The 20,336-nt window shown below is 36.5% G+C and overlaps 1 protein-coding gene across 1 annotated transcript; it reads left to right on the forward strand.

The window, feature by feature from the left end:
- Positions 1-508: 508 nt before the first annotated feature.
- On the forward strand, positions 509-12,680 carry LOC122026742. The gene is made up of 4 exons (XM_042585465.1): positions 509-554; positions 8,597-8,700; positions 11,271-11,819; positions 11,889-12,680. The coding sequence occupies exons 1-4, from the start codon at positions 509-511 to the stop codon at positions 12,111-12,113; spliced, it is 924 nt and encodes a 307-aa protein (XP_042441399.1). The 3' UTR covers positions 12,114-12,680.
- The last annotated feature ends 7,656 nt before the right edge of the window (positions 12,681-20,336 follow it).

The following is a 20,336-nucleotide window of genomic DNA, read 5'->3' on the forward strand; positions in this document are numbered from 1 at the left end:
TAAACATATATAATCATGCACTAAGATCAAAGATCTAAAAAAAATAAGTAGGAGCTACCCATATCAAATATAGATCATTCTAATCATCTTCAAACCAGAGGGGTTTACTTCGAGCTCAAATCTACAGCTAAAATATACAAAGAAAAATATAAAGATCTATCACCAATTAATTAGTCAATCAACCTAATATCTAATCAATTATTAAATTGAATAATAAATCAGTTAATCTATCCATTAATTTAATCTAAATTAATCATGGATTCTTAATCAATTAAACTTAATTAATTGATACATTACTTTATCTTAATCTTAATTTAAATCATTTAAATCTTCCCATAAGATATTTTATGGTTAATCAATTAACTACTCAACTATAAATTAATTAATCCATACATAAATTAATAAATCTATTAATTAATTTGATTAATTCGCCATGACCGACAGAGGGGAGAGGCAAAACTGGAGGCAGCGACTAACGTAGGCAGCATCAGACTACTCAGATAGAGCGATGGCCAATGGTGGGCTGCAATGGCAGCGGTGCGCGACGCCGGCAGGTAGCAGATTGCTGCTTCTGCCTACCTCGTCGAGATCTCGATCAAGGTGGTTGCTGGCTGCCATGAGACGTGAAGTTGTGTCCAACGACGGCTATGGCAGGGGAACATCGTAGCGACGCTGCGGTGAGGTGTGTGATGCGTGCGAGGAAGGACCAGTGGCGGCGTCACAAGGGCGTGCGGGCATGAGAGAGAGGGAGTTGCGGCTAGGTTGCCGGGCTCGCTAGAGATGGCAGTAGAGGCAGCACACCAATGGTAGGGTCGGACTGCGGTGAAAAGCAACGTCGCAAGCGCGCGGTGTACGTGAGGAGAGAAGATGCCAACATCGACCGGGTGCGTGGACAGGGAAGCGACGCTGTCGGTCGGTGCGAAAGCGACGTCGCACGCGGAAGGAAGATACAGGGTCGTCTCAACTATTCTTGAGGCCCTAGGCAAAAAAAAAAAGTAAGTCTTAATTTTTTTTAAAAAATAAATACTAAAAATCTTATTAGTTGTAGCAAAAGGTGAAATTCGCCACCCTATCGATCCACATAGTCGGTCCCATGACCATCTACAAGAAGGTAAATCGGGAAACTACAGTTGGTCACTGCGGTGATGAAATTTTTCTTGACTTTATTGAGATTCGACCCCATGCCCACCTACAATAACCAAACTCAATCATGCCCCAGGGCGACATTTAATTTTATTAGTAAAATTTAAAAGGACAATTTCATAGATTGTTAATGATTATTTTTACAATTAGAAACAGTGACCGATTAAGTCATGTAGCAATAACTTTATCTTGTGCCAATGTCACTTTATGTTAACTAATTTTGCAACGAATAATATATTATAATAATACTATTAATATACATTTTAATTTAATTATTATTTTTAAAAAATTATCAATTAATTTTATCTTCGATAAAGGAAGGTCTTAACTCAATAAATTATTGTTATGTGACCTAAAAGTAATAGATTTGAGTATTAGATGTAGTCACTACGCATAAGATACCCTTCCTCTGGATTTCACATTGACGAGAGATTCGTGAACCAAACTATCTTTTTATCAATTTTAACTTCGATAAATTATCAATCAAATTTATTTAGTTAAAAATATTTAGCTATTAAACATCAGTGACGAATTATTAAAAATAAAAGAGTGTGCCTCATGGAAAAGTAAGGACACAATAATAATAGTATAAAAATTGATAGTGAAGGAGTAGAAAGAAAGGACAATAAAATTTAGAGAAAATGATAGTGCAATATTAAATATGTTTTGACTTCCAAAAATATTTTGATAAGATAATATCAATTAAGTATAACTAATAAATATTTTTAATTTATTAACCAAACTTAATTTTGATTAGTAAATTAAATTTATTAGTAAAAAATTTAAAATTGTGAATTAAATTTTAATAAAAAATAAAAATAAATTAACAACCAAATCTAACTTTAACAGTAAAAAATTAAAATTATCAATTAAATCTATCATGAGTTAAAAAAATAAAAATAATCAAATTTAACTTTAATCTATAAAAAATTAAAAATTATTGGTTAAATCTAAAATTTTAAAAATTATTGATTAAAGATAATTTGACTATAAAAAATAAAATTCATAATAAAAATAAATCTTTAATAAATTTTATTTTAGTTATAATTTTAAATATTGAATATTCAAATATATATATATATATATATATAATTTGGTGGGCCCCAATATAATTGGGGCCCTAGGCATAGGCCATAATGGCCTATGCCTTGAGCCGACCCTAAGAAGATGCTGCGACACGGGTAGGTGCAGCTGTCGCACGCATAGGGAGAGAGGATAGGATGGCAACGCTAGTAAAAATCAAAATAATCTCCATTATCATTTTCTGACTTAGGGGTTAATAAATATTTTTTTTCTAAGCCCTCCTTTTATCCCCATAAAAACATCCAAATAATCATATTAAATTCTAAAAAATTCCTAAAAACATCCCAGAAAATTCCAATAATTCCAAAAAAAATCTATAAATCTACTTCTCTATTATTTATTATGTTATTATTTTTCCTAAATAATTTAATTATATCTAATTTTAAACATTTTAATCCTTTTACATATTTTTGGTATTTTACAATTATTATATTGAAAACAAAATTAAAAATTAAAAATTCATTAAAAAGCTTGTACTTATTTAAGTTATTTACGTATTCTCTTAGGGTATAAGGGAATTAAAACACACAGTTCTTTAATCTTTTTACTCTTTTACGTTATGAAGTGACATTGTTACTCACTTCCAGTTTCTGTTCCCATAGTATTTGTTCATTTGATTTCAAATTCTTTGACTTTATCATCTGAAAGTTGCATTCATTGAATTTTATTTAATACTTTGGTCCAATCGTCGAGTAATGTTTGGGCTTCCAACGAGTCGAGAGATAAAGTCGATCGTCGTTCACCTAATATGTTACCACAGACACTGAATATCTGTTTCACAATAACTTTTGACACCGGATAAGATAAAATTTCTTTGGTGATCACGATGAGAATGAGAAAGCTCTAAGTCTTTTTTGATCACCACTTTAGGACATTGAAATCTACTTCACTATTTACTTTATTAAAATTAAAAGAAGTCATAAAATAATTCTCAAATTCCTATGCAGACTTGAGGATTCTCGTGGACATTTCGTCCATTCTTTTAATAACATTTATATTTTTATAAGTTTTAAATTATGACTACTTGTATTTTGTGTTTCATAAATATTAGGTTGTATTCCATATTTTATACTATATTTTTTTATAAATATTATATAAATAATTTTTAATATTATATACAATATTATTAGGATCAGGAAAAGAAAATCTTTAAATGGAATTAAAACATCATAATATAAACCTAACATTTTTTGTAAAGGTCTAAAATAAATGCAACTAAATAAATTTCAGAAATATGTTTTTTTTCCATTTCATTTTCATTGCTAATATACAAGAAGATAAAAAATTCATTGGTACTATTTTCATTTAAAACTAATACTATATTAAAAATTTCCTAAAACTAAATGAGAAGCAAGATAATAAAAATTAGAAATTTGTTTGATTGCATCATTAAATACTTTTAAATTTTCACAAATATATAAATATTCCATTGTTGTGAAAATAAATATATATTAGTATTATTAATATTTTATGTAAAAATAAACATAATAATTCTTTCTATGGAAATAAATCTTGTAACAATTGATATGTTGAATTCCCACATGTTGGTACATCATGTGAAAATTTTTTAGGTCTCATTCCATTATTTTTAAAATGCACCTCATTATTTTATTATAGATAGATGCAACCATAAATAGGAAATAATATTTTTAATTGATTCAATATGATTTGCTAAAATTCTTAGTCTAGATTGAATATGTAAATTTAAAACATAACAAACACAATGAATATAAAAAAATAAACCACCAACAATAGGTTGACATTTAAATTTTAGTTCATCAATAGTAGCAACAGTATTAGAACTAGTATTATCAAATGATATTGAAAATATTTTATGAGTTAATCTATATTCTTCTAAAATTAAACATAAAAATTATGAGATGTTGTGAGTACTATGTCATTCATCAAAAATTCTATAAACTAACAATCTTTTTTGGATATTTCAAGAGTTATCGATTCAATGGAAAGCCACACTAATATATGAATGTGTTTACCAATGATCACTTCAAATATCATAACATAAAGAAACATTATTATTTAATTTACTAAATTGTTCAATTAATTTTTCCCCTTTGTTTTACTAATCTTTTAATTGTTTTTATAAGTGTAGTTCTAGGAACACGTTGAGCAGATGGATTAAGAGATTCTTTAGAAAAATTTTCAAAAGTATATTTCGATTCAAAACTAAATGAAAGATGTTATACAGAAATAAATATAGCCAATGATTCTCTTAATTTATTATCAGAATATAAAAATAAACTAGAATCACTACTTCCACTAGTGAAAAATCTAGATAATTGTGCTTGAGCACGGTCAATTTCATATTCTGTCAACTGCTTCACTTCTACATGTCGTTTAAATGACCCATAGCCATTCCTGACTATTGTAGAAACCGCAAGTGCACAGTTAAGCCATCAAGTAATAAAATATCAATCCACAGGGACTGTTGATTGAACACTAGTCGAGTTTGTAAAGTAGTCATCTAGATGATCGAAGGTTGTGTGAAATCACAAGAACAAGAGAGTAAGAGAGTGAGAGAGTGAGAGGGAGAGAGTTGAGAGAGCAAGAAGGGAGGGTTTGAGAGAGAGCCTAGAGCAAAGAAGGTCAAAGGAAGGCAAGTGGTCAAAGGGAGAAGTTGGAATTGGGGGATGATTCTGTTGGTGCAGTTTGTACTAATGGTCTAACTCAGATTTTGATGAATGATAAGGTAAGTTAGATTTGTTGTGATCTAACGTCTTTGACTGAGTGTGCAAGAGAAATCCAGCTAGGTCGGCGGGCCGACCGGATAGCTGGTAAGAAGTCCAGATAGGTCAATGGGCTGACCGGATATCTGGCACGAAGCCCAACTTGGTTGACGGGCCGATTGGATAGCTGGCACAAAATTCAGCTAGGTCAACGGGCTGATTAGATAGCTGACATGTAGTCCAGATAGGTCGACGGGTTGACTGAATGTCTAGCAAGATGGTAAGTTAAGGTAAGTCATTAGAAGGGAGTGACTTCGTGAGGACGCATTCCTAGTTAAAGGAACTGTAGGCGTCGATCCAACTTATATCCATTTTGGAAATTTAAGTTAAGATCTTAACTAGATTCTGGTCTCGAGGAGATAGAATCTAATTACTACCCTATTTGCTTGATTGTGCTAACTCTTTGTTGCAAGGTAGATATAATTCTTATTTGTCTCAGACTAACTTTATTTTGCAGGAAAAATGAGCTGCTGGAAAAGTTTGGTCCGAGCGCCTGGAGGGGATCCAGGCGGTTGGAGTTGGTTCGGGTGCTTGGAATGCTAAACTTTATTCAGACGCGAATTTAGAGCAGGCTGATTGGATGAGCTGACGTCACGGTCCAAGCGCCCGGAAGGGATCCAAGCGCCCGGAACCACCTATATAAGCAACCTTCCACCTAGAGCAAAAACATAATTTTCTACTACGATTGCTCTCTTGCACGCCGCTTCAAAGACGCTCCTACGACGCTACGAAACCTCTCCGACAACCTACGACTCAGTTTTATTTTCTTTGTTGTCGGTAACTTTTTTAGTTCTTGTACTTATCGTGTAATACTTTTGCGAACTATTAGTGGATTGCCCATCGAAAGAACTCTTACATGTGGGTTTTGGAGTAGGAGTCGACGAAGGCTCTGAACCAAGTAAAACTTGGTGTGTTAGCATTGTTTTCGTTATTACTTTTTGCTGCGTACTTTGAATCGATGACGATTTTCAACGATCGCTATTCACCCCCCCTCTAGCACTCTTTTTGATTCAACAACTAGTATCAGAGCAGGTATCACTCTGAATTGGTGCAAGCACCAATCAGGCAAAGGGGGTCCTTTTTAAAAGAAAAATTATATATCGTTTGTGATTAAATACACCTTTCATTTTTCCCCTCCAATTTTTTTTTTTGAAAAGTTCATTTTAATTTTTTCACTACTTGTTAGAATTGATGAAATAACCCTTCTAATAAAATTTGTCACAATATTTTTATTATTTATTATTATTTTTTGAAATTGGTAAAACACCCTTATTTTCTTTCTCCTCCCACATTATTTACCCTAAGACAAAAAAGTCTTAGAAATTTCTTCTTGCCTATATCTATCTTGCAAAATCTTCTCACATCGATTGCTCAAGGTGAAGGATGAAGCGTTCACGAACCACCTCCATATGAGAAATGTTGAATCGAAAGTGCTAGAGGGGGGGGGGGGGGTGAATACCGCTCGTGGCTATTTCATTCGTTTCGGAAAACTCAGAATTATGCAGCAGAATAAAGAAAAGAAACCAACGCAATCGCTAACAAGTTTCTTTTACTTGGTTCGAAGTCTGTGTTGACTCCTACTCCAAGGTCGACGCTTGTTGAGCGTTTACTTTGGGCAATCACTATAAGCTCGGAAATTTATAGTTTGAAATACAAGTAAAGCAGTAATGAAATTATACCGACAATGAAAAATACTGAATTTTAAAGCTTCGGGTCGTCGGTGTTTTGTTACAGCTTTATCGGATCGTCCTTTGAACAGTACACGGAAGAATGGTTGTGAGTTCTTATTAGTCTCTTGCTGCTGCTCGAATTGGGCTTAAGTAGCCCATGGAGGGCGCCTCCAACACCATGGAGGGTGTCCTCATCCACACAGAATCTGCAGCGAAGATAAGCTCTGACTCCTTCATCGCTTATCTGTCTAAGGGCGCCTCCAACCACATGGAGGGTGCCCTCCACCAGCGTCCAGGGCGCCCTCAACTCCATAGAGGGTGCCCTCTACTAAGCGTCCAGGGTGCCTTCAGCTCCATGGAGGCGCCCTTGTGCCTTTGCTGCGGAGATGTTGACGAGGGTGCCCGAGGCGCCCCCAAGCTCCATGGAGGGCGCCTCGGGTATTGTTCATTCGAGGCAATCATGTCTGATTTGCTTCCTGCGAAATATGTTAGTCTAAAAAACTAACCATACCCTGCAAAATAAAGTTAGCATAATATAGACATGATAAATAAAATATTTGACAGTCTTCAGACTATCCAGTTCTTACTTCAAATTTTCAATCGGAAACCCTAGGTTGAACCGACACCTACTATTCCCTCACCAGGGAACGCACCCTCATCTACTCCACTCAGGAGAGTTTACTTATTGCCAGTTGATCCTCCAGACCAACTGGACTTTTGCTCAGCGTTCATAGCTTTCGGTCTTCATGCTGGGCGTCCGCTCCACGACCCATCCAGTCTTCCACCCGGTTCGCGACACCAGGATTTCAACCTAGGGTTACCACCCCCTAGGATTTTGCCCCAAGCTCTCGACCCACCAAGACTTTCGGCCTAGGGTTACCACCCCCTAGGACCTAGGATTACTGCCCCCTAAGGTTTTCCCTTTGCTTAACCACAGCTAGGAATTTTCCTCACGTAGGGTTACCACCCCCTAGGACCTAGGGTTACCACCCCTAGGCTTTTCCACCTGCCTAACCGCAGCTAGGACTTTTGCCTAAGTACACTTAGGACTTTCTTGCAATCTCATCAAACTTGTTAGATAACAAGACAACCTAACTTTTAACCCTTTGATATAATCAAAACACAGGTTCGATCGTCGGATGCTTCCCACACCAACAAGATATACATGAGATACGAATTCAATTTGTGGAGGATGTAGATGTAAAACTTCATATTTATGAACGACTTTGATGGTAGCATGGCATTGAGATGATCAACCCAGAACTCGGAAGCAAACCAAGGTAATAAAGTTAGTTTCAGATTTATTACCTAACAAAGTTACATGCAGGATAGGAAAGGTCAAGGATGCCCATGAGTTTTGGACCTGCCTGACCAAGCTGGACATTTCGAGGGATGAGAAGCTGGAGCAGAAGCCTGCTCGAAGAGAAGCCAGAAAATGGATTTAGGTGATCCCTATTCCGGTTGGTTGAAATCACCCAAGCAAACGGAGCAGCGGAAGAGCCAAAAGGGAGTTGCGGAGCTGTTGGAGGCGCCTTCATAGTAAAAGGATGAGCAAAATTCCATCTGCTAAGCGTGTTACCTCCGCAAGAAGTCAGCAGAATTGGCGCCTATGAGTCAGCAAAGGAACTTTGGGAGAAGTTTCTAGAGCTACACGAAGGTACATCCGAAGCCAAGCTCGCAAAACGGGATCTGCTCTAGAACCAACTAACTAACCTCCGGCTGGAAGGAGAGTCAGTAGCACATCTACACAGAAAAATCAAGGAGCTAATCACCAGATTAACAAACCTTGGAGAAACAGTAACTAATCAGGGCGCATAAAGGTATGCTTTAAATGTGTCCCAAGAACACCAGAATGGACATCTATAGTAGACTCCTGCTATATCCCCAAAGATCTCGAGGTAAGTACATTAGAAAATCTTTTATCCACTTTTGAATTACATGAATCTCGATGTACAGGACAACGAAAGGGAACAACTCAGAACCTTGCACTACAAGCCCACAAGGGCGGACCAAATTCAGACTCTGAGACATCCATCGATGCAAATGAAGCAGCACTATTGGTGAGAAAATTTAATAAATTTATTAAAACTAATAAATTTAAATCACAGATGAGAAAAGGAATGCTTGATGCTATAACTACAATGAAGAAGGACACATCAAGGATAACTGCCCTAAACAAAAAAAGAGGGAGAAAGACAAGGTCAATAGACCAAACCACAAGAGCTTGAAGGTCACATGGGATGAATCATCATCCTCTGAGTCTGAGATCGAGGCCTACGCTGGACTAGCCCTAATGGCAAACCACCAAGAAGAGGATGAAAGTAGCTCAGAGATGAGTATCGATGAAGGGGGAGGATCATCAGAGGAAAGCTGCGATAAAGGGGGAGCATCAGAATACGAGGTAAGTCAAGTAAGCGCCTTATCTCCTAAAAAGTTATTTCAATTTATTAAGATTCTTTCCAAGGATTTAGTAAAATTAGAAAAAAAAATATAGACTTGAAAAGATAATTAGTCAATACATGCCCCTTAGTTTTATTTGATAGTTTAAAATTAGAAAATGAAAAATTAAAATAAAAAGTAGAATTATTCAAATAAAATTCTGTATGTACAAAGACCTCAAAATACTCAAATGTTAGATCTATCAGTAGGTTAAACTGGTATTTATGATTTTATAGGGGTCAAATTAGAAATATTCTCAGAAGTTATGTACTTCCAAAATTTTTGATTAATCAAGTAATAAGGAACTTATCTTCGGTTCTAAGATCATACTTAGTTTAAATGCTTAAAATTAAATCTAGAAATGTCAGAAAGGAAATTAAATATTAATTTCTTTAAAAGGCTTTGTCTAAAAGTGGCTGTTGTTCCAATATCCAAGAAGGCCTAGTACCTCGCCATAACCTAGAAGCCAATTATTTAATTTAATATTTAATCAACTATATTTTTATGTCATTTTTCTCTATTTTTTTAAGGGGGAGACATAAGTATAAGTTCAGAAGGAATTAAGTGCGAGTTAGGATTTTTTTTATCCTTATTTTTGATTTTGCAACTAACTTGTTTTGATTTACTATCATTGTAAAATTACAGTTGTTTTTAACATTCATAATGTTATTTTTTCTCCCTAACTTGAACTTGGGTTGATGCACATCAAAAAGGGGGAGATTGTTGGTACCACGTGGTAGTTTTGATGTGGTCAACCAAGTTAAGTTAGGTCCCGCGTATTTGATCCTTGTGTCTAAGTGTGCAGGAGCTTAGGAACACAAGAAGTTGAGCAGAAGATGCAGCTAGCAAGAAGGATGACATGGGAAGGGAGGCGACGGGCTCTGTGCATCCAAGGGACGAGGTGCTGCGGAAGAGTACACCGGTGGATGAGAAGGACGTGCGCGATGATCCAAGGGACGAGAATCCAGAGCGGAAGTCTGCTCGAGGAGAAGGCCAGAAAATGGGTTCGGGTGAGCTCTATTCTGGTTGGCCAAAATCACCTAAGCAAATAGAGTGGTGGAAGAGCCAAAAGGGAGCTGCGGAGCTGCTGGAGGTGCCTTGGATTTAAAGGTGCCTCCACACCTTTCAGTGGGAAGGTTCCTTCAACAGGGTTGAAGGCGCATTCAACCCTTCATGGAAGGCACCTTCAAGCACTTGAAGGCACCTTCGACTAGGCAAAATTTTCCATTGCCAAAGGACAAATCCTTTGGTGCCTCGCTGGAAGTACCTTCTAGCCTGTTGGAGGCGCCTTCCAGCCCCGGATAAGATTTCCCAGGGGCTATAAAAAGACCCTAAACTTAGAAAATAGATAACACCTCCTGTATTCTTTTAATTTCCTAGCACATTTCTGAGTGTTTAATGATTGTAATAGGTTTCTCCACCTACACGAAGGAGATCTTTTCAGCACTTACTTCTGTATTGGATTAACAACCACCTAGGTTGTAACCAAATAGCTCCTTTATGTTTTTCACTTATTAGTTGCTTAATCTCCTGTCTATAAGTGTGCTACTAATTTGAGTTGAAAGATCAAGAAGGGTTTTTGTTTTATATTTTTACAGGAAATTCACTCACTCTTGTCGGCCCCGCTGCACCAACATAGCATTCTTCCTACTCCCCGTAATCTCTATCTATTCGCTTACCCCAAGACCTCAGAGCCTGGGGTCTTTCTCTTCCAATTTCATCCAAAGGTTGTCTTCTTTGAGGATATGTCATCTTCGAGCAAGGGTTGGAAATCTCATTTCTTTTTTTTTTTTATAGAAATGCCCGATCTTCCTACATGGTCTATCTCCTGACAATCTTCTTTTCCTCCTCTTCCAGATCCCACAAAGCTTAAACAGGATCCCATATTTTTTTCTTATCTTCCTAAATTAAGTAGCCAACGATTCAAGATTTATCAATGGCTAAAAGAGGGATTCTTGTATCTATTTGGTTTAAGCCCCATCCAAAAGAGACTATCCTTCTCCTTTGGTAAGTTTTAATATTTTGATATTTATGTTATCGCTAATTAAAACATTTCTTATTTTGTGCAATGGACATTATTTTAAAATCCTCGATCTCTAAAGAGATTGTCCTGACCAAGGAAAAACTCCACACCAATGAGCAAGAACTATTAGCTAAATGAGGCCTACCCTCAACCATTCCTACCAATGAGGCCTCCACAATCCATGAAGAAGCACCCCCTACTTCAGGAGAATTACCCCTCGTTTCCCCTTCAGTACCCAAAACTACTCCTTCGGAGTCAGAGATCATCCCTAAGAAAAAGCGCAAGGGGAGGAAACTTACCCTTGCTCCTCCCCCCAAGAAACAGGCCCTCTTGGCTCATGAAGAAATCACCTCGGAAGTTAACCCTGAGTACTCTCTCGAACAAACTTTGTCAGCTCTTTACCCTTCTCTTTCAACACTGGTGCCTACTCCAACCCATGACAACCTTCCCTTACTAGGTGGTTCATCATCCCCCGATCCATCGGCTTCACCTAGGGAAACTCTTAGTGCGTCCGCACAGGAGGATCCCGCCCTAATATCTATCCTTTTCTTCTTGCCTTCATCTCAAGCTGCAATCTCACCTACATCCCTTCTTCCCTCTACTTTGCCTATTTTATTAGGGGATGAAATTATAGATTCTTGGTCAGAGGCCAAGAATCGGCTCAGTGAACTTCCTTCCAAGAAATTGGCCGATGAATTTTGCTATGCACGGACTAAGGTACATTAGTTTTAATGGATTATTCTTCAGTCATTTTAACTGTTCTTGATCATGTTTATTTTTTTTTAGCAATGGACAATGAGTATGAGCATGACTCAACATTTATATGACTTGGCCCAAGAAAATAAATTGCTCAAGCAACAAAACTCTGAGACAACATTTGTGAAGACCTACGAGCAAATAAAAGAGTTATCTACTCAACTCCAAGAGGCTTGGGAGTTAGCTCGCATGGAGCTCGAAAATCCACTCAATGGAAAACCACCTTGGACTCTATTGAAACTCAACTTCAGTTAGAAACAAGTGTGTGAGTGAAGGTTTAAGCAGATTTGGATGACCAAATTATTAGAAATGTACAACTATCAACGAAATTGGATGAACAACTTGCAAAAAATGTGCAATTATCCACTCAACTGAAGACACTAAAGGTCGCCCATGATGCTGAACTAACTATCAAGGAAAACAAGTTGGCCACTCGAAAAGCTGAGCAAAATACCTTGATATCAGATTTACAAACTACCCAGATTGAGATAAAAAAGATTCAAACAAAATTACAAGCCTATCAAGTGGGAGAAGAAGAGCGCTTTAAATCTAAGAAACATGAGCTATTCCAAACAACGGAATTCAACACACCAATTGCCCATTCTATTGTTAATGCCTTGATACTTGGGGCCAAAGGTGCAATGGAGCAGCTAAAAGAAGGCGAGTATCTAGCTTCTGATCCTCCCGCCAATTTCTTAGATTATGAATGGATAACTCAAAATGCTCTTCCTGACTTGCTTCCCAAATTTATGTTATTTGTTTCCTTTTCTATTAGCTTGTAAGATTGGATATTTGATTTCCAATATATACTATTCTTCTTAACTTTTTGCCAATTTTATTAAGTATTTTTATTCCAACATTCTGATAGCTAATAATTGATATTCTTCCCTCCATGTGTATCCTAAATCCTAGTCGAGCAATAAACCAGACAAGATGAGGTAAAGACTACCTAGAGGTCGAGCGGACTATGAATTCCGTTTTTGAGGCCGAGCGGACTATGCGTCCCATCTTCTAGGTTGAGCGAATTGCTACTCAGTTAGTGTCGACTTATTCTAAAATTATTATTCGCTTAAATGGAGATATTTAAGACCAGTCAACATTGAGTTAGTGTCGACTTATTCTAAAATTATTATTCGCTTAAATGGAGATATTTAAGACCAGTCAACATTGAGTTTGTTTGGGGTGAAGAATTAACCTGAACATATTCATCTGTGTTTTATCCTACCATTTTTCTATTGGATTTATAAAAATTCCTTCAAGTTTGTGATATGAGTGTTACACAAAAAATCGAGTTTACCTTGGTAAAAGCATCTGCCCCTCAAGACACCTAGCTGTTTAATCAACTACTGTTGCAAGCTTTCTATTGGTAACATGTGTATGTTATCATAGTTGTACAATTTTCTCTTTTTCCACCACCTTACCTATATCATCCTACTCACAATCAATCCCACCTTTTTTACTGTTATGATCTGACGACCCTATGTAGAAGGCCCTTTCAATAAATCCCCTATAAATGTTTTACAAGAAAAACCCTAAAGCCTTCTTTTCATCTTCGTCTTCCTTTTCTCGTTTTCGACTCTCGCTTTCTCATCCGTTTTAGTTCTAGTGATATGTTCTTTTCAACAAATGACCAAACTTAATGAATGGCATGTGCAATGCTTCTCTAGTTCACCCTTAACGACTCTTATGACCTGAATATCAACTATAACATACCTTATTGTGTGGTCATACCACTCCAGAAGATCGTTCCCATCGCCCCCCCCCCCCCAATCGGGGAGCATCGCCCTCTTTTAGGGAACAAATAATATCGGGCTTCTATTTCCTATTATATCCTTTCTTTGTTAACGTTAGTTAGTATTTCAACCTTCCTCTACACCAACTCATTCCCCAGTCCCTTAGCCTCCTATGTGGTACTGTTATTGTTTTTCTCATGTTTAATGTCCCCTTATCTCCTCGTATATTCCATTATTAGTTTTACCCTCACCAGATAGTGAATGACTTGTTCAAATTTCAAGCTCGCGTTAAGATCATCTTATTTAATAGAGTTCCAACCCAAGCGGAATGGAGAGATAAATTCTTCTTCATACGTCTAGCACTTTCTCCATCTTATCCTGTGGCCTGACAACAAGATCTTCCCCCTCTTCTTGCTTTAGGTGACATCTTTGCGGACTCAATTCTTAGTGAAGCTATAGGAAGGTTAAAGGGTGCAAAATTTGATTTACCTGCCTTAACCATAGAGGGCTTGTTATATTTTTTCGGGATCACTCCGGTTAACTTAGAGTTAAGCGCCCCTCTGGTGAGCCACTTCTTTCCTTTTCCTTGTGACTAAGTAGTCACAATTCTGTGACCTTTTGTTGTATAAACTTCTAACACTTATTTATTGTGTAGCGGAAGCTCTCTTCCCAGCTTTCCTACATAAGAACAATCGGTCGACTAAAGCAGTCTTTACTAGGATAAGGGAGGATCTGTTAAAAGAATGTCAATTTGAATAGGCTTCCGCATCGGTTAGTCCACTTCCACCAGCTGAGTCTGCCCCTAAATCTTCCTCCAGCTCCTCAGATTCAGATACCTCTTTGATTACTCTACGCAAAAGGCCATGGATAGAGAGCTCACACCCTAATATACCAAAAGAACCCATCACCCAACAGCTTTCATTTGCTCCGACCGAAATTTCATTTGCCCGAGGTAAAGAACTGGGGTCTCAAAAATACAATCGTTCTCATTTTACAATTGCTATGATGAGGTCATGCCTTCTTATACCTATGTCTCATGCAATTTCTCCAACTACTGGGCCCCTCAAGACAACACCATCCTCCACATCTACCCAACCAACTTTATCACAAGCCTTAACTACTTCTTCGACTAATCCTCACTCAAAAAAACTCTTAGTAGGAGATCTACTAGCAAGGTATCTAAAGGGCAAGTATTGGAGCAGAGTTCCGGACTAATAAGATAAACTTTAGCAACCTTGCCCTCACAAGCAGTTTTCGTTCCTTTGCCATCACCAGAGATCCCTCTAGCTATCACTTCACAGCCTGGGACCTCAACTAATTCATCATGTCTCTTCAAGCAAGCCCGTGGATTACCCTCTCAACAAGAACCAAATACTTCATCCTCTTCACCATACGGAATACTCAAGCTGAAGGGACCTTAGCCGAGTCGTGGGTACAAGCGCAGAAGTAGGCTCAAAGGAGCACCATTTCAGAACGCATTGATGAACACCACTGTAACGCCACTACGGTAAGTTCATGCTTAAGTTTTCTTAGAATACTATTGTGAAATATAACTCTATTGATATTCTACATAGTTTTATGCATCGAGTCTGCATATGGGTCAATTGGTCATGGATCTGGAGAAGGCCAACAAAATTTTAAAAGATCATGTGGAAAAACTACAAGTTGCTCCTATTGTTCCTAGTGATGAAGCAATCCATTTGCAAGGAAAAATAGAGGAGCAACCCCAACTTATTTCGGGGATGGATAAAATGTTACAAGACTGCCATCAAATATTGACCACTCAACAATCAGAGAAACAGAATTTATAGCTTCTACTACAAAACAACGAATCTAAACTTAAGGTAGAGAGGGCCTTGAAAGACGAAGCCCTTTCGAACCTCGCTCTCAAGACTACTCAGCTAGAGGAGCTATGGCTTTCCCATGCCTCCAGATCCCTTGAACTACTCCAAGAGCTATCTTCTAAAAACTTCTTGCTACTAAAGAAACAAGAAGAAATGAACGACTGAGAAACCCAGCTAGAATTATTGCTGGTTGAGTTAAACACCGCAAAGGCGAAATCAAATGCTGCTCGGAGTGAATTGCCTACTTACAAGGTCGCGGAGAACGATTACCTTGAGGTGGGAGGGGGTTTACTTAAATTCCCTCAAATGTAAAAATAAATTGGCCAAACGGTTCTCCCAAACACTTAACCATGAAGCCGGAGGAGTAGTCAAACAATTGCGAGAAGGGGATATTTATCAAAGGAGCCTCCTCTACATTTTGTAGATCAACAACAACTCTTAGACGAACTTCCCGAAGATCTGTTAAAAACTTTGAATGATCTACTTGTACTTCCTAATATGTAACTCTATATATTTATGAAAGGAAAATTGCAATTAAACTCGGCATTATGCATTAAGTATTGTTAAATATCACCTATTTCTCCTGCGTATCTTCAGAACCACCAATATTACTTGTAGGGACAGAACATAGGTGTGTTGACCTTATATAATAAAAACCTGAACGAAAATGATAGGTTGTTCGAGCCGTGAAAGCTGAATAAAATAATCAAGCTGAATGATATATCTTGCATTTATATAATAAAACCTGGACTACAATGATAAACCGCTCGCGCTTTGAGAACCAAGTGAAATAACTAGACCGGATGATATACCTTCTGTTGTTATGATAAAAACACAGACGGAATAATAGGTCCCTTGAGTCATAAAAATCAAGCAAATTTACCAGGATGGATGATATACCTTCATGCTTGGTGAAATTCTTCTGAAGTGCTTATAATCCAACAAGATGCTGCGGATCTTATAATAAACCCAATTACTCAGGCACCATATATACATATTTGAGCTCAGAATTTGTAGTTAAACTGAATAAGAGTCTAAAATTGGACCTTGATTGAATAATATGTAGGATCGAGATGCACTAGAGGGGGGGGGGGGGTAAATAGCGCTCGTGGCTATTCCATTCCACACTTTTTGAAAAACACGATCGGAGATATACGCAGTGGAAAAGAAAAAGAGGAAGTAAAACAATTACTAACATGTTAGTTTTTACTTGGTTCAAAGTCTGTGACGACTTCTACTCCAAGGCCCACACTCATTGTGTGTTTACTTTGGGTAATTCACTATCAAATCTAGATAGTTATAAGTGCAACAATTTAATTGAAAGTATACCGACAATTTTAAGGATCTAGAAGGTTTTGCTTTCGATTGTCGGAGTCATGTACTTGGTTGCCGGAGTCACATCACGATGTAGCAGGATCGTCTTTTGAGCAGCACACAGTAGAATAATTGTAATAATGAGTTGTATTCAGCATCTGGTCGAGACTACCTTATATAGGTTGTTGAAGGCACCTTCAAGCTCCATAGAGGGCGCCTCCATCTAAGCACTTATCCCCACAGATTTAGTCGACGATAAAATCTACTTTCTACAAATTCTATCTCTTCGAAAGCGCCTTCAAGCTCCATGGAAGGCGCTTTTAGACACTGTTCATCCGAGGCTCTTTTGTGCTTTACACTTCCTGCAAGGCATATTAATCGAAATACAGAATATACCTTGCAAAACAAAGTTTAGCATAATAAAATAAGACAAATACAAGTATTTGATAGTCACAGGACTATCTGGTTTTGACTTCTGATTTCCTCTGAGAATCCTAGGTCGAACTGACGCCTCTTATCCCTCTCCGTGGAACACGCCCTCACCTACTCCTCTCAGGAGAAGTTATCTGTTGCCAAACTGGTCCTCCAGACCGACTGGACTTTTGGTTAGTACCCAAGACTTCAGGTCTTCATGCTGGACATCTGCTCCACGACCTATCCAGACTTTCACCTGGTCCGCAACTACCAGGATTTTTACCTAGAGTCCCCCACTCTAGGATTTCATCCAAAGTGCTTGATCCATCGAGAGTTCACCGCCTAACCACAGCTAGGACTTTTCACTGGCCTAAGACCACTTAGGACTTTTCTGCACGCTCAATCACGCTTGTTAGATCACAAGACAACTTAACTTTAGACCCTTTTCCATTATCAAAACACAGGTTTGATCGTCTAGTGCTTCCCGTACCAACAATCTTCCCCTTTTTGATTATGGCAACAAAATCCAAAGTTAAGTAAAACATATAACAATAATTATAAATGAATATGCAATAATAAAGAGATGCAACATATAGAACAAGTTAAGAGCTATTTAATTTGATAGCTCCCCTTTAATTTTCTCTTAGCTCCCCCTTAATTTTCTCTTTTTCTTAACTTTATCTTCTCTCCCCCTTTGACATATATCAAAAACACTATTAAGAGAGTTGAAAATAATTTTAAACAAACTAGTTTTTGAAAGTTTTGAAAAATGCCAAGTTTTGAAGAATAAAACACTTAGTCTATATAAAGATTTATAACACTTAGCTTTAAAAATATTTTTATAAAAGCTTAGTTAAGTACTTAGATTTAAAAAGATGGAGAAGCTTAGTTTGAACTTTTCAAAAAAAAAATATTTTTTTTAAAAAAAACTTTAACTTTTTAAAAAGGAGTTTAACTTTGAAAAATAAAAAAAAACTTTAACTTTTCAAAGAAAAGAGTTTAACTTTGAAAAAAGAAATTAACTTTTCAAAGAAAGAGTTTAACTTTAAAAAAACTTTAACTTTTCAAAGACAAAGAAAATTTTAAATTTTCACTCCCCCTAGATTAATGCCAAAAAAAAATAGTGTCCTAGAGTCCAAGAATGAGAGTTTAAAGAAAAAAAATTCAAAACCAACATCTTCCTTCCTTAATAAAATGTCTAACCTTTAGCTACTAGCTGTTTACCATGAGGTAGTAGCTTTCACTTGGTTAGTCAAGTTAAGTAAGTGTTCCAGTTAGTTTGACTAAGTATGGATATCTTAACTTGATTAATTTGATTTTGGTATTTATTACCTAGACTTATATTGATGCACTGACATAAGTATTCTGAAGTTCGAGCACTACCCTATGCATATCACATCATTCTAAGTGTTTTTCATACACAAGCAAGGTAATCCTAGTGTGCTTGTGAGATGCTCTGGGTGAAACCTATGGGTACATTTTTTTCTAGGGGGAAAGTCCTAGACTATTTTCAATATTTGAAAATACTAGTAAAACTGGGAGTTTTGAAAATAATTTTTCTAGAATTTTAAAACATGGTTTTAAAAAAAAAAATAAAAGTAGTGATTTTGAAAAACTTTAAAATCTACTCTACTATGCACATACCTAATTGTCTTCTAAGTGTGCTGAACTCAAGTTCAGGTAAGGGTTTTGTGAAAATGTCTATTAGATTTGATTTGGACTCAATATAGTCAAGTACAATATCACCCCTAGCAAGATGATCTCTTACAAAGTGATGCTTAACTTTTCTGTGTTTAGTCCTTGAGTGGTATATTGGATTTTTGGTTAAGTTTATTGAACTTATGTTATCTATTAATATTTTTATATTCTAGTTGATAAAATTTTAAGGTATGCATCATCCATAATAGTTGAGATGTGCATTCCCCCATGACTATGTATTCTGCTTCAGTAGTGGATAAGACAACAAAATGTACTTTCTGCTGGACCAACTTACTAGGCACTGACATAGAAGTCGATATTTACCACTTATATTTTTTTCTATCTAGTTTGTACCCAGCATAGTCTAAGTCAAAATACCCAACTAGGTTAAACGTGCTGATCCTAGGGTACCAAAGTCCTACATTTAGGGTTCCCTTAATATATCTGAGTATTCTTTTTATATTGATTAAGTGTGATTCTTTTGCACAAGATTGGTACCTAGCACATATACCTACTACAAATAAAATATCAAGTCAACTTGCAGTTATGTATAATAGACTTTCTATTGCACTCCTATAATATTTCAAGTTTACTGATTTTCTTTCAAAATCAGAGTCAATTTTAATATTAGTTGTCATTGGAGTATTTATATTTTTAGAATTTTCCATTCTAAACTTTTTAATTAATTCCTTACATATTTGATTTGAAAAATATGAATTCCTTCTTTTGTTTGTTTTATCTATAAACCTAAGGAAAAATTAAGTTCTCCTACTAGGCTCATTTCAAATTCATTTTCCATTACTTTAGTAAATTCTTTTAGGAATTTAGTATTTGTTGAGCTAAAGATGATGTTATCTACATAAATTTGAGCTATAAAGATATCTTTTTCTAAGGTTTTAACAAATAGGGTTTGGTCTATTTGGCCTTGGTTAAATCCCTTAGATATTAGGTATGTTGAAAGTTGCTCATACCATGTCCTAGGTGCTTGTTTTAGTCCATATAAAGCTTTCTTTAACCTAAGGACATGGTTTGTGTGGTCTAAATCTTTAAATCCTGGGGTTGATTTACATAAATATCTTCTTTGATGAACCCATTTAGGAATGCAGATTTTACATCTATTTGGTATAACTTAAATCTTTTATATGGTGCATAGGCTAGCAGCATCCTTATGGATTCAATTCTGGCTACGGGTGCATAGGTTTCATCATAATCTAACCCTTCTATTTGGCTGAACCCCTTTACTACCAGTATAGTCTTATTTCTTACTAGTTCACTTTTATCATCTAGTTTATTTCTGAATACCCACTTAGTATCAATTATAGATTTATTTGCAATTTTAGGTACAAGTTCCCAGACCTAGTTTCTTTCATATTGGGCTAACTACTCTTGCATTGCTACTATCCAGTCTAGGTCAGGTAAGGCTTCTTTTATAGTCTTGAGTTCAATTTTAGAAATAAGGGCTATCTGGCTTAGGT

Source organism: Zingiber officinale, chromosome 10A (genome assembly GCF_018446385.1).
Source record: "Zingiber officinale cultivar Zhangliang chromosome 10A, Zo_v1.1, whole genome shotgun sequence".
NCBI lineage: Eukaryota > Viridiplantae > Streptophyta > Magnoliopsida > Zingiberales > Zingiberaceae > Zingiber > Zingiber officinale.

Excerpts from the sequence above, each read along its gene's own strand:
- LOC122026742 (XM_042585465.1), top strand. The coding sequence starts at position 509 with ATGGCCAATGGTGGGCTGCAATGGCAGCGGTGCGCGACGCCGGCAG. Across the intron at positions 555-8,596 it reads GCGGTGCGCGACGCCGGCAG|GACAACGAAAGGGAACAACT; the intron begins GTAGCAGATTGC and ends CTCGATGTACAG. Across the intron at positions 8,701-11,270 it reads CAAATGAAGCAGCACTATTG|GCCTCCACAATCCATGAAGA; the intron begins GTGAGAAAATTT and ends CCTACCAATGAG.